Source organism: Manduca sexta, chromosome 17 (genome assembly GCF_014839805.1).
Source record: "Manduca sexta isolate Smith_Timp_Sample1 chromosome 17, JHU_Msex_v1.0, whole genome shotgun sequence".
Classification (NCBI taxonomy): domain Eukaryota; kingdom Metazoa; phylum Arthropoda; class Insecta; order Lepidoptera; family Sphingidae; genus Manduca; species Manduca sexta.
The window spans coordinates 7,193,418-7,207,801 of NC_051131.1; the positions used below are offsets into that span (position 1 = coordinate 7,193,418).

A 14,384-nucleotide genomic window follows, 5' to 3' on the forward strand; every position below is an offset into this window, starting at 1 on the left:
CCCTTTAAACTAGGACAAATCCAGGGAATTCCGGACGGATAGCAGCACTAGCCAAGAGGGGCTCCAAAGCACGGGGGTCCCGTATCATAGATACGGCTGACACAGCGGTAGCTACGCCCCTGATATACGACAAGATACTCAAAATACCTGCATTTACACATATACGATAGAACATACTCATAATACCCGCATAAATATACCTATACGCTAAGATGTTTTTATTACATAGATACGTTGTCCGAGCTCAACATTGGCAAGTAGAAAGCAAGGTAATTGCCCGACATTCACTTAGTCAACCTCCAACTACTGTCGCGGCTAGTCGGCTTACTAATTTATTAAAAATGTCTTCCTGTGTTTTTAGACGATGTACAAATTATACTCTAACTGTGAATGAAAAAAACGTTTCATTTCATACGTTAGTAATAAGTATACACTAACTTATTTTTAACAATTGCATTTTATTCGACTGTCATGGCGATGGCGGTCGACGTTCGGGACGTGTCAATGCGAGCTGTAACTGTAGATATATATATATATATATATATATATATATATATATATATATATATATATATATATATATATATATATTATATCCTTTTCTAACGAACGTATGCCTAATCTTTGTATTCCTTCTTCGAGCCAATTTGTAATTATATGTACAGTCATGTGGCTAATGGCTATAGTAAATAGAGCGCCGTTTTTATGTGCAATTCTGTTAGCCTATGACGCGTCTATTTGTAAAACATCTTTTCGTATACATCTTATATTTGGTAAAAGATACTCACAATATCGCGTAAATATATGCGGTACATTGGAGTTGCCATGTTTTTAATGATACGTTTACCTTCGGGATACATGTATATAGAGTACTATGGAATTATAGTCTGTCGATTAAACATGTCATTTTTTGTGAATTTTATTTTAAAATAATCCTCAGCTCAAGTATTTAAGATTTATCAGTGGTACTATATACTTTTGATGGTGTTGCTTAGAGGATTTTTGAAAATCCCTATTATTCTCCCATGTAAAAACATATAATCGACATACTATAACTTTTTCTTACTCAACGTTAATCTATACGACGTCTAAATAGATTAGACTATCCGTAAGTACCTATATTTCAGATTGTCGTTTACATTTCTGAATTCAGACCGTTATTCCGAATGTATAAGTCCGGCCTAAGGTTCCTCAGTTTCTTACCCGTATCGTGATTTTGCCCAAGTTGCCAATAAGTCTAACTATACCTACCCTACTCTACCCTAAAAAAAAACCGTTGACCTATATATAAAATTCGGCTATTTTATTTCGCCCCGAAAAAGTGATAAATCTGTCGGATCTGAAAGATGTAATTTTGAACAGTGTTGTCATAATAATGTTAATTTTCCAACTTCCTTACACGAGAATACTGAGAAAGCCAAGATTCCACAATTTATTTATATTGTTTAATAACACTACGCTATCTGAAGAAACAGGAAATTAAGCTACAAATTCCATCAAACTTCCTAACCAATACCCATATTTCATTTAAATTGCAACACTGATCATTTTCTGATTCCAATAGTGTCCAATAGCAAATTCTCTTAAATTTTCCATCCAGTGATGTGTAATTGTTCCAATGTATCTTTAACTTTCAATAAAATTATCTAAAAAAGGGTTATTTTGTTATCAAAGTGCTGTTCTATGTATAAATATCATTATATTATCATAGGTTTCCCTGTTCATAGTTTGTGATTTGTTGATGTGTCTAATGTGTCTAAAATAATCATTATTTAACTTTATGAAGACCACATTTTGAGAATATGATGGACGCAAATGATTTATCTTCTGAAACTACACGTAAAAAGTATATTTTCACAAGGATGGACACGTATTTCTCAGGTATACAACATGTTAAACTACTTGTAAGAATCTACATAGACATGTCACTTGACCACGCAGTCAAAATTAATTGAATCTCCTTAACACAACATTCGGTAGTCTCGTTACATACTAACTCCATACCTACGTATAAAATACCCCATTTTATATTATTTAACAACTGTAACGTTGGAACAACGTATCTATGACCAGGATTTCATAAATATTTGCGAAATGTTATCAAGACACGGTTTATCGTCATCACTATTTGGACCATATTTTAATAGATTTTAATTTGTTATTTTATTAATTAAAAAATCATTTCTTCTTTATAAAGATAATATTGTAAACAGGAAATACTCAATGTCACACATATATATTAGGTTATTTATTATCTTTGATCTTATCATAAATATGTTTTTGTAACTATGCAATGTTTTCACAAAAAGTAAAATTAATTAATCTTTATTGCTGTAATAGGATTTTATATGATATATAATAATCATTACATCTAGTATTCTTTTTTAAAACTTTGGGATTCCAGTTCCCTCCTCTACTATTCTTATATTTTTACAAAAGAGCCCCTAGCTGTTATTGATTGAATTTAATATGTTATTTTATTTATGATTTAAAATACTATACTAGCAGTAGATAATCCACCTACATGGACACTGCTTTAAGAACAGGATATATTCCTATGTCAATTTTGTACACTATTTCATGTATAGAGATTAATATGTGAAGAAAAAATATGAGATTTGGCATAATTAAAGTTCTTTTAAAGAACTTTTCAGCTATGCAGATTTTCTAATTTTGTTTCCCTTCAAGGTTAAAGCAAATAATCATTCATAAGTAACTCGCACATAATTTATAGAAAAGTCGGAGATGTGTGCCCTTGGGATCTGAACCTGCAGACATTTGTCTCAGCAGTCTGTTCCCCACCCGACTAGGCTAATAACTAAAATTACAAACATACTAAATTAAGTTAAAAATCATGTTTATTCAACTGTTCAATTTTGACCACTGGACAGCATCTGTGAAAATATGCAAAATACATAAACCTTTTTGTCAAAACAGCATAAGTTAATTAGTAAATACAACATAAATCCATATTTCAATATAAGCAAGAGCTGACATGGTAGCCAGTAGATTTCTTTTTGATTTTTTTTTTTCTACACTAGCAATATTAAACACTATAATAATTACTATCTATGGATGTCATGCCTTTGTAATATGTATTGACACTTACCACTTTTATTAAATTTCTAATGCTTTGTTACATTTATTTTTGAGTGGATATAAATACTTCTATGCTAGAATTTGGTTTACATAAATTTTTGATTTATGGATTAGTGCCATTTACCCTATTGGGTTTCTCTACTAAGTTACTTCCCTGCAACATGGTTGAGGAAGCCGATAGCTGGGAAATATGTCATAATCTTGAATGGGCTCGTTGCTTGTGTAGACTATTCTGACCATTTTGCTTACCATATTTAAGTTCCAGACGTATATATTAGGGAACTTCAGGTGTAATTATTTCATGATTCCTGAGAGGGTTGTGCATTCATATGGAAATTTAAAAATTATTAAGTACTTTGAGTCTATAAAAATCGACTTCTCTAACCAGCAAAAAAAAATACAGTTGTGTTGCACTGTAGTTTATACCTCAAACTGCCTCTGAAGCGAGCAACACTAATTTCTTACCCATACTTCTCTAGTGGGAACTGCTTTACAATCTGGTGGTAGAGTTCATATTGTTGGAATCTAAATAATATATAACATTTTACACATTCTGATAACTTTCATTTCATTTCATAAGAGGAATAGAGTGGTCTCTACCCTCAAAAGTACTGTATGTTAATACTGTACAATAAACATGTATGTCACTGTGTATTAGTTGTATGTCAACCTATGGGGTGATTTAAGAATGTATAAATGGCAAAACAAATAGTGTTGTAATAAAAGATGATTATCTTGGTATGGGTCTAATATGAAAAGAAAACATTGTCATAAAAAATAGAGAATTATAAATTTTATGCATGCAAAGTAAGGGAAGGTTAAATAATAGATGGGTGAATTGAATAAGGAACAACCTGTGCTATAACTAAGGCAGTGTCCAGATGTAAAGTGTAGATCCTGAACATCCAAAATAAAGCCCAAGTTTTGGGTGATTCATAGGTTTTGTTAAAGAAGCTCCAACTGTGTGCATAAAAGAGTAGTTATAGTACTGGGAAGGATATCAGAGTAAAAGAAAGCAAGACAAGATAACAATTTAGAATATTTGACAAAGATGTATAGTGAAGCCGAACATGCTGTGTAGATCTTCAAAAAATACATTTCAGAGGGAATGTTTGATGTTGGCATAATAAAATAATATGAACCAGCATCATTGTCCCAAACAAATATGTCTATCAATTAGTTTACAAATAGCGAAAATTAAGTCAATATCCATTTATTTTTCCAGTATGCTATTAGTTAGGTTAAATATAATCATTTTTATCTAATCTACTTCTATGAGAGGTTGTATCAACTTGCTCATTCATGTTAGAAGTAAAAACTGAGGATAGAGTAATATTGCTAATAAGGTCTCTTATTTAGAGTTTGTTACAAATTCAGTCCTATAATTAAACCTAATTAAATTTTCAATTATTTTATTTTTCAGATATACCAGGGTACATTAGATAAATGGACGCCACATGCGAGAGCGCGGTGGTTTGGGAGTGCAGTACTTTTAGCAATATTTCTGATTAGAATATTTACAAAACAAGTAAGTACTTAAATGAATACATAAAAAGATATTTAAAAATAGTTATGGCTGGTTTAAACTCTAAGTAAAGTGTGTATGTCTGACTTATGTAAAATCACTTGTGACTGTGACACATATATTATGTACACATACCACTAGTAATGCTTTTACAACTGGTCTGACGTCATTTTTCCTAGGGATCACTAATCATATGCTGACTGCAGATTAATCACATGCGACATTCGAAGGTATGATTTTATTCCTGTGTCCATCATTATTACTTTGGCTAGAAAATTATTATTCACCAATTTTTTTGAAATATGATTGTACCTTCCGCCATAGGCCTACCATGATATCATCATAGTAGGCGTGGCTTCGATCAGTTTATTTTGAATATTTCGTTCTAGATATTATTGCTTTAAGATATTGAAACATTTAACTCAGCACATAGCTTTTATAGTATAAAGACTACGTACACAATATTAGATGTTGATAAATTAAATATAAATAAGTTTAATGACAGTTTAACTGTTACTATGTCAATAAACACGTTGCTAAATAAAATTTGATCGACCAGATGGCGAAATAATATAGCACAACTTTTAAACAATTACATCAATTCACACATACATACATAACATCACGCATTTATCCCCGAAGGGGTATGCAGAGGCGCAACTAGGGCACCCACTTTTCGCCAAGTATGTTCCGTCCCATGATGTGATAGGGGGCGAGCCTTATCGCCATATCGGGCACAAATTCCAGACTCCGGGCTGATACTGAGCAGAAAAACCCGGGATTCGAACCCAGGACCTCAGAGCGCTATTGTACCGGACATGCAATACAACTACGCCACCGAGGCAGTCAATTCATAATTATTTATAACTGTTTAGTGTTTGCCCTTGACGTCAGGCGTTTGATGATAATCGGAAGTAGACACGGCTAAAACGTGCAGTACACCACATTTGCCTTACCACGTCTACTAGCGAGTGGCGATACATTTAAATTTGAAACTATGGGAAACAATGATGCTTTACAAATAGACGCGTCATACACTAACAAAATTGCACATAAAAACAGCGCACTATTTACTATAGTCACAGCCCTAGCGGCTCGCATTGAAACGGCACGAGTGGGCCTGAGTGTGCCCGAATGAGTCCGAGCGTCGACCGCCCCGTCGCCATGACAGTCGAATATAATGCATTTATTAGTAAAAGAATAAGTTAAATAGTGTATACTTATTAATAACGTATGAAATGAAACTTTTTTTTATTCACAGTTGGAGTATAATTTGTACATCGTCTATAAACACAGGAAGGCATTTTATTTATAAAAATAGAAAAGTTAGTAAGCCGACTAACCGCGACAGTGGTTGAAGGTTGACTAAGTGAATGTCGGGCAATTACCTTACTTTCATCTTGCCAGTATTAAGCTCGGACAACGTATCTATGTAATAAAAACATCTTAGATGGGAAATGACAACTTGTTCTCTAACACCTAGCTAGCTTTGTATTTTACTTTTCTAAAAATATTTAGTTCGGAGGCAAATTTATCAAATTTTCCCATAAATTATTAAAGAATTAAAAATATTGGAATCCTCTAAAATTAAATATTGTTTTATGTAAATATCGAAAGAAACGAAAGAGATTAAACATTTTAAATGTTAAGTAAAACAACAAGGAAATTTAAAAAGGGGAAAATATTTTAATAGGTATTAACTCGCCTCTAAAAATTATACTGAATCGGCTTTGTCGTTTTACGAGATTGAATGTTATTCAACCTTGCTAGGATCTCGCCACACGGCTAGGACCGGACACACCCGCGCGGTGCCATTTCTAATCGGCAAACCTACTTCGTCTGGCAACGTTTCTTTAATTTGCGTCATTTCCCGAACTACCACCTATTAAAGCTACTCGAGGAATGTTCATCAGTTATTCGTCGTATTTTTGTTTTTTTTTGTTTGTTCAGATATGTTATTTCACCCTGTATTCCGATTTAAAAAATTCTTTTTGCGTTCGATTTTGTATTGCTACGGAATAATCTTATCTATTTTCATTGATGTAGGAATTCGGACTTCAAATATTCAGAAGGGAACTCCTCAAAATCAAGTAGGATTTTGATAATTCTTTTTGTATTTTGTTTAATTAGATGCGTTTTATAACTAACAACAAAATGAATAATAAAAAGTTTTAACAAAATAAAAAGCAGACCCCAAAAAGACATACATGCCTTGCCCATATCTGGAGCCATTTCGTTTAGTACAGTGTTCGTACTATTTATTTATTTATTTATTTAATAATGGACACACCAACGATTTATCACAGAAAAATACAAATGAAGGATCTACAATATAAGGTACTTATTCTAGGTGATAAGTCATTACAGGTGTATACAACACTATTGGCAAAATATTTTTTTGTATAACAGAAAATTGAAATCACATATAAATTATCATCACTACAGAGTATAAAACAAAGTTGCTTTGTCTGTTCCTATGTCCCTTTGTATGCTTAAATCATTAAAACTACGCAACGAATTTTGATGCGGTTTTATTTTAATAGATAGAGTGATTCAAGAGGAAGGTTTATATGTATTATAACATCCGTTAAATAGTGGAGAAATACTGTTATTTTGTTATGTTATACCCGTGCGAAGCCAGGGCGGGCCGCTATGTATTTATATACAACGTTCACAGTTTTTCTGTAGTGTATTTAGTATTAGCATTGCACCCGTGCGAAGCCGGGGCGGATCGCTAGTTTATAAAATTAATACAAACCTAAAATCTTTTAAAACTACAAAATTATAACTTAGTCTAATTAAATTTAACACAGGTACAACATAAACTAGAATTACAATTGAAATAAATAATATCTTTAGAATGTAATATTAAAAAAAATAAGCTTTGGAATCTTAAATAGTCATAGAAGAATTATAGAAGAAAAAATTATACTATTATAATAATAAATAATATCTTATATGAAACTGAAATAATAAAGAATTATTGTATTTCTAAGCTATTTATACTTAAATATTTCTTTGGATTTTATTGTTTTTGGAGTCAGATGTTTTTTTTGTAATCTATATTATCTTGGAAGCAGCTTATCTGTTTTGCAAAACTAACTTTGATGTTTTCTGGTTTTCTATAACTATATTATTTGTGTTACAGGGATGGTACATAGTAACATATGCGCTCGGCATATATCATTTGAATTTGTTCATCGCATTCTTAACACCGAAGATTGATCCTGCCATGGATTTTGATGGTAATATTATTTTTTTAATTAAGATATTCCATAATAAGAATAACAGTAAATTATATAAATTAGATTCATACTTTTTCCCTTTTGAGTGAGAGAATTGTCCTTGACAAGTTGTGAAAGTTTGCTCAAGCAAACTAGGATCAATTTTATTGTTTCAGCAATAAAGTACCATTATCCGTTCTTAGTAAATAATTTACCCTTTTTGTAATGGCCGCCTTCCTGGTTTTGTAGCTTATAAAGATTATGGTTCAAATTACTATCACACTGTTACAAAAAGAAGATAATCTTCGCTACTTGTATGGAAGAACAACCAGTTTTGAAGATTTTTTGTAGCAACACACATACATTATTATCATTTATCTGGGTCATGCTTTTAACATCCTCTTACAGATAACATTTAATGACATATTACATTTAATTACCAATGAACTCTTAATTTTATATATTACAGTATTTTCCTTTTATGTATTTGACTAAACATACATTTTATAGACAAGGCTAGGTAAAGTAAGTATATAAATTATTTGAATAAGTCCTATAATGTTGGCCTTGTAATATATTTATCAGACATTGGGTACAAACCGCGGATACAAAACTGGTACTTGGATTTTAGTAATCATATATCCCAGGTAGTAAATTTAGTTCGCGCACTCAATACCAACTTTAACAATACTTGGCTGTACTTATTTTATTTATTACACACTAAACGGCTTATAATCGGGTACACATTGTATACAAAATTTGCTAATTTTTTTAACATAATTATAACCCAAAACCTTGTGTTTCGGGGTAAATATTATGTGTTAACAAGATAATAATGGTGAAATTACCTAATCGTTACTATAGTGCTAACTACAATGGGTTATACTATTGATTCCCAAAGTGGTACAGGTCGACCCCCAGAGGTCCATGGGAGACTTGACGGGTGCTTGAAAATAAGTTTGTAAAGTGGAATACTAAATTCAAGCAAAAGTTAAAGTAAGACATTATAGATCAGACTCTTATACGAAGTAGTATTAATGTTATGAAATAAATCTACAGAGGGATTCTCATTTATTATTACAATATATATCCACTGTAATGTAATTTAGATAATTATTGTAATCTGTTTAGTGTATCTTTATAAATAAATATAGCCGACACATACAAACAATAGGATTGAAATAATATGTATTACTGCAGAATATTTTAAGGGAGAAATGCTTGATAGAAACACTTGTTATCACAGCAATGCTTCGCCCTTAGATAAATAACGTTTATAAATACGGGCGTGTATGTTTAACATAATAAGAGCCGGTAGCGATAGCAATACATAAGTTATTGCATTTTTGTTTCAGCGGATGATGAAAATGGCCCTGCTTTACCCACGAGAGCGACGGAAGAATTTAGACCGTTTATAAGAAGATTACCAGAGTTTAAATTTTGGCTGTCTGTCACTAAAAGTACACTAATTGCATTCTGCTGTACTTTTATCGACGCATTTAATGTTCCAGTATTCTGGCCAATCTTAGTTATGTATTTTATCACACTTTTCTGTATTACTATGAAGAGACAAATCAAGGTATTGCACTTTTATAATTTTGATAATACTAATTTAACAAAGTAGTAAATACCTAGTCTTGCCATAAATATTGTAATAAAGAAAAAAGAAAATTGTTAACTGCAAATAACATTTATTACTTTTACAGTGTGTCAGTTTAATACATAAATATAAAACAATTAAAAATATAAAAGCTTATTCGAAGTGGTCTCCATTGGCTGCAATACAGTCCTTTAAACGATGAGGCCAGTTATCAATAGAAGCACGCACTCTTTCCATGGGAAAATTCTTCACTGCCAATCGTATAGATTGTTTTAGGGACTCAAATTATCATGGCGTTTAGAGCAAGCTGTACTCTCTAAAACTGACCACAAATCATAATCCAGCGGATTAAGATCGGGACTAGACGACGGCCAGTCTTCAGCTCTGATGAAGTCCGAAACGTTCGATTCCAACCAAGACTGCGTGGACCGAGCTTTATGACCCGGCGCCGAGTCTTGCTGGAAGGACCATACTTGGTTATTGAACATGGTGATGTTAAGGGGCTTAACTACCTTCTCAAGAATGGTATCTTGATACACTTGTGCCGATGTTTTGATACCTTTTCACAAAAATATGGCTCAGTCACTCCTTCATAGCTAACACCCCACCAAACCATCACTGAAGTCGGATAATGTCCACGTTGCACTCTGTCGACTAATTGGGAAGCTTCCTTAGAGCTTTGAGCATAAATACGGTCATTTTGTTTGTTAAAATGTTGCTCAATTGTAAAAATTTTCTCATCCGTAAACAAAATTTTTCTGTGACCTCCCTTTGCGTACCGCTTCAGTAGTTGTTTCGATTTTACCACCCTATTCTTCTTTAAATTATCAGTTAAGAAATGGCCAGTGCGTCTCTTATAGGCTGCAAGTCCTAAGTCATCTTTTAAAATACGCGACATGGTTCTAGGTGCTATCTTCATTTCCCGAGATAAAATCTTTTGCTTTCGGACAGGATTTCTTCGAATTCTTTCCCTTACTGCTTTGACCACCTTTTTCGTACGAACACTACGTGGACGGCCAGATCTTTTCTGTCACAAACAGAGGAGGTCTCATTGTACCTATTAATAGCCCGGTACACAAACATTTTACTAATACCAAGTGTATGGAGAGTTTTAAAATTGCATTTGGCTCCATACCTACTTTGTGTAATGCTATCACAGCGATTCGGTTCTCTTTATCACCCCACACCATTTTAATATCGCAAAATATTTTACAATGTATTGGCGCCAAAATGAGAAAACACAATGAACAATCGTATAAAAATGACAGATTCGAAATTCAAATGTAATATTTTTTTATAATTAAGTGTAACAGTATTTATGGCCAGACTAAGTATAGTGAATTTTAAATTGGATCCCAAGTAGCGATGAAATATGTTGAAAATATGGGTCGGAACGCCACGCAGCTTATTTGACTAAATGTGGCTTAAATTGTGAACAGCAGATGAAAAAATTTGTCTCCTTTTTGTTGTGCTTTGTTATGACAAATTTCATCTCTGCTTATCACTTTAAGCGTATCTAGCATTTGTTCGTATTAAGTACACAATTATATTATTAATATAATTTGTGTGATATTTCTCCATCTTAACGCTTTTAATATCATTAGGATTCCATCAAATTACTACCGTAGGAGCAGGAGAGTTTTATTAAATCTTGTTAATTATTCTGTGACATATAAGCGTTTCAGCCGTACCTACTTCGTAAATATTGATTTTCCGTTTAATGGAATATCAATGCACTAGCAAAAATCCCATAAGAGGCGACGTGAAATGTGTATATTTAGCAAACCTTATCTTTTATCTCTGCCTCGACTTCGCCATTGTTGACATTCTAATGTACTTATTTGTAGAATTCCAAGAACTTGTTTCTGTTTTACGGGGTATGTCTGGTCAAAAATTCCCAATTGTAGTTAATTTTTAAATACATTGGCATCAGGGATTAAACCCTGTCCGCTGTTTCATATTATGACCACAACTAAAATAAGAATTTAAAATCATGCGTGCATCTGCTTTAGCTAGGCGGCGCGGGTAGCAGAAATAACGAATTATTTCGTCTCGTATATTTCTTAACTTTAATAATTCAAATAATTTTCACATGCATAATTTATATAATTCATACATATAATCCGCGCATAGCGATATAGCATTGCCCGTAATTGCCATCGCCACACGTGATCAAGCAGTAAGAAATAAATTGTACACGCCTAAAACAGGAACCGAACAAAAGCACATTTTATTGACCATTTTCTTTAACGTTATTTTTTTTTCAGCATATGATCAAGTACCGGTATCTACCGTTCACTCACAGCAAGCCAAAGTATAAAACTGTGGACTCTGCAGTAACCGTAAACTGATGTTACTCTATCATTCTACTTGTAAATTAACGACCGGAAAGTCATAGATAAATTAACTTAAAAACTGTTGTATGAAATATTTCTAGAAATACAGTTTTTATTATAATGTTTCCTTATTTTTAATTTGATTCCGTTAATGTAAGTATAATGTTGTTTAAGATAATCATCTTAATTACTTTATAATTTATAAATAAATTTTCTTCTTTTTTTAAAACATTGTCGCCTATTATCCAATTTCCTTATTCTTGTCCTTAAAATAAGTTGGGATTTGTATGCATTGAGATGCCATATTTTTTTTTTGAATATGCTATAGACTGTTCTTAAAACACACAAATAATGCCGATATGATAAATAAATGAAGAAGAAGAAAGAAAATTTTTACTATAACTGATCCGAAAAATAATATATAAAAGAAACATTACACAATTATATAAATAGTGCCAATAATGGGAACTCTCATTCAGCTCCTTGCTGCACTACCAGCCTGACTGATAATTCTGAGACGAAAAGGACCGATTTTTTCTAGGGACCCAGGCTCACAGGCTTGACGCTCAAGCTATTTAACAGATAGATATTATAAACAAAAATAGTCTTATCGTGACCTAAAAATAACGGTCGTTAGTTTTTGCACTGGCGAGGAGGCTCATTTCAGGAATTTGTCACAGACGTTCACACGTGTAATGATACAACTGCTTAAAGGTCATATTCATACATAATTACCTATTAGATAAGTCAAATAAGTAGCTAGCATACGTTGGGAGCCTTTTCACGATTTTACTGTTTTTAGGTTTACTCCGTCATTTATTATTATTTTTTCTTACGTTTTTATTAGTTATATGCGAACATGAACTGCTGCGTTTGAATAGATTCCTTGTTATTATAAAATCCATGCTGTATCTATATGCAAAGTGACGCAAATGTTATCTCATTAATTTAAATCACGGAAAGTAGATCAAGAATCAAAAAAATATTTTTGTAATACAACTTTTCATCTAATAAGTAATAGGCTTATTATAAATGGGTAATTACTCCGGTCAAAATAGACATAACAAATGGCAAAAATTTCGACAAGCTTAATTTTGGTAGAGACCGTCGGTACACCAGTGGAGATAAAGGGTCAAAAGTACCTATAGTACCCATGTGTAGTAAAAATAGTTATTTTAAAATCAAAGGTAAATTTTTTCGATATTTTTCTTCCTCAAAAACGATATGTTTTATCTAAAATATAACCAAGAGTAAAAATGTAGATCATAAAATGACTTACAAAAATGGTCCTATGACTTTATTCTTCCAAAGAACCACTATTCCTAATTTATCGCCGTTCTAAAAATTTATAGAGCAAGAGCCCGTGAATCCCAGACCTTCGTTATTTTATAAAAGCTGAAAGTTTGTCAGCGCATGCTCCCAACACAGGTAACAACGATGGGCCATCATGAAGTTTGGGCTACAGTGGCTTTGGCAGGTACACGGTACTAAAGGTGTGTAAAATACTGATTTAGTTTCATCAAATAATAAACTGAGATTTTATGGTATTACCTTCAGAAAATTATTAAAAATCACGTTATTCATTGACAGACACTTAACATCGTGGCAATCCCTTGCCAGGCACCCTTAATGTTCATGAAGTTATAATTTTATTTACGTTATAGTATAAAAGCTGATTTTATATATAGTACTTGGGTAATAAGTAAATAATGTTTCCTCGTTAGCCAGACGTTTTTGATACACACACACCTTTTACACACCTTTAATACTGTGTACCTGCCAAAGTCACTGTAGCCCAAACTTCATAATGGCCCATCGTTGTTACCTGTGTTGGGAGCATGCGCTGACACTTCCAGCTTTTATAAAATAACGAAGGTCTGGGGTTCACGGGCTCTTAGACTATTAAGGATTCTACATTCACATAATATGCACACGTTTCCACACCACCAGTAAGGTAGTAACCTTGGTGCGTTTCTTCCCCGACAGGCGTACTCTGCGATCTGTAATGACGGAGTTTTATGGGAAAATACTGCAGCTGGGAATATCTTTGCATACTCCCAGAATTACGAATAATTTATTAAAAAATTAATTGATTTTTTTTAAATTGACCTATTAAAATAACAATGCTTTAGGAAGAGATGCACGGTACCAATTATAATTACTTATAGCGACATTTAATTATGAAATTAATGAAACAATATCCACATAAAAATATATAAGTATATTAACAACCAAAGTAATAATATACTTACTTCAAATACTTAAAATGCACAAATGTGAAGTTTAATAATGCTTCTATGTGTATTAAGCATTTCGAATAGGCAACTCCGAAAAACACTTAATGCGTCGTTTTACTGGGAGTAGCGCCTTAACTTGTTTTTATAGTACTTATGCGATTTTGTTTCTCAGTAATTTATCTGATAATGGAATGCTAACAATTATTTCGCTGTTATATTTAAATAGATATTATAAGTAGTAAACATTTATCTGGCATTGATTTTACAGTTTCATATGATATCATCAATATTAAATACCTAGTACTATTATTATAACACTGGTCTTGCTTAATGAGCATTTAAATGAAAGAGTAATTTGTTAGA

At 32.4% G+C, this 14,384-nt stretch overlaps 1 protein-coding gene across 1 annotated transcript; it reads left to right on the top strand.

Moving 5' to 3' along the window:
- The first annotated feature begins 1,276 nt into the window (after positions 1-1,276).
- Positions 1,277-11,910, top strand: LOC115449071 (protein RER1). Its single transcript, XM_030176773.2, is given in 6 exon segments — positions 1,277-1,841; positions 1,843-1,881; positions 4,523-4,627; positions 7,773-7,869; positions 9,204-9,427; positions 11,716-11,910. Coding segments are annotated over 6 exon segments (588 nt in total). The 5' UTR covers positions 1,277-1,802; the 3' UTR covers positions 11,800-11,910.
- Positions 11,911-14,384: the final 2,474 nt, after the last annotated feature.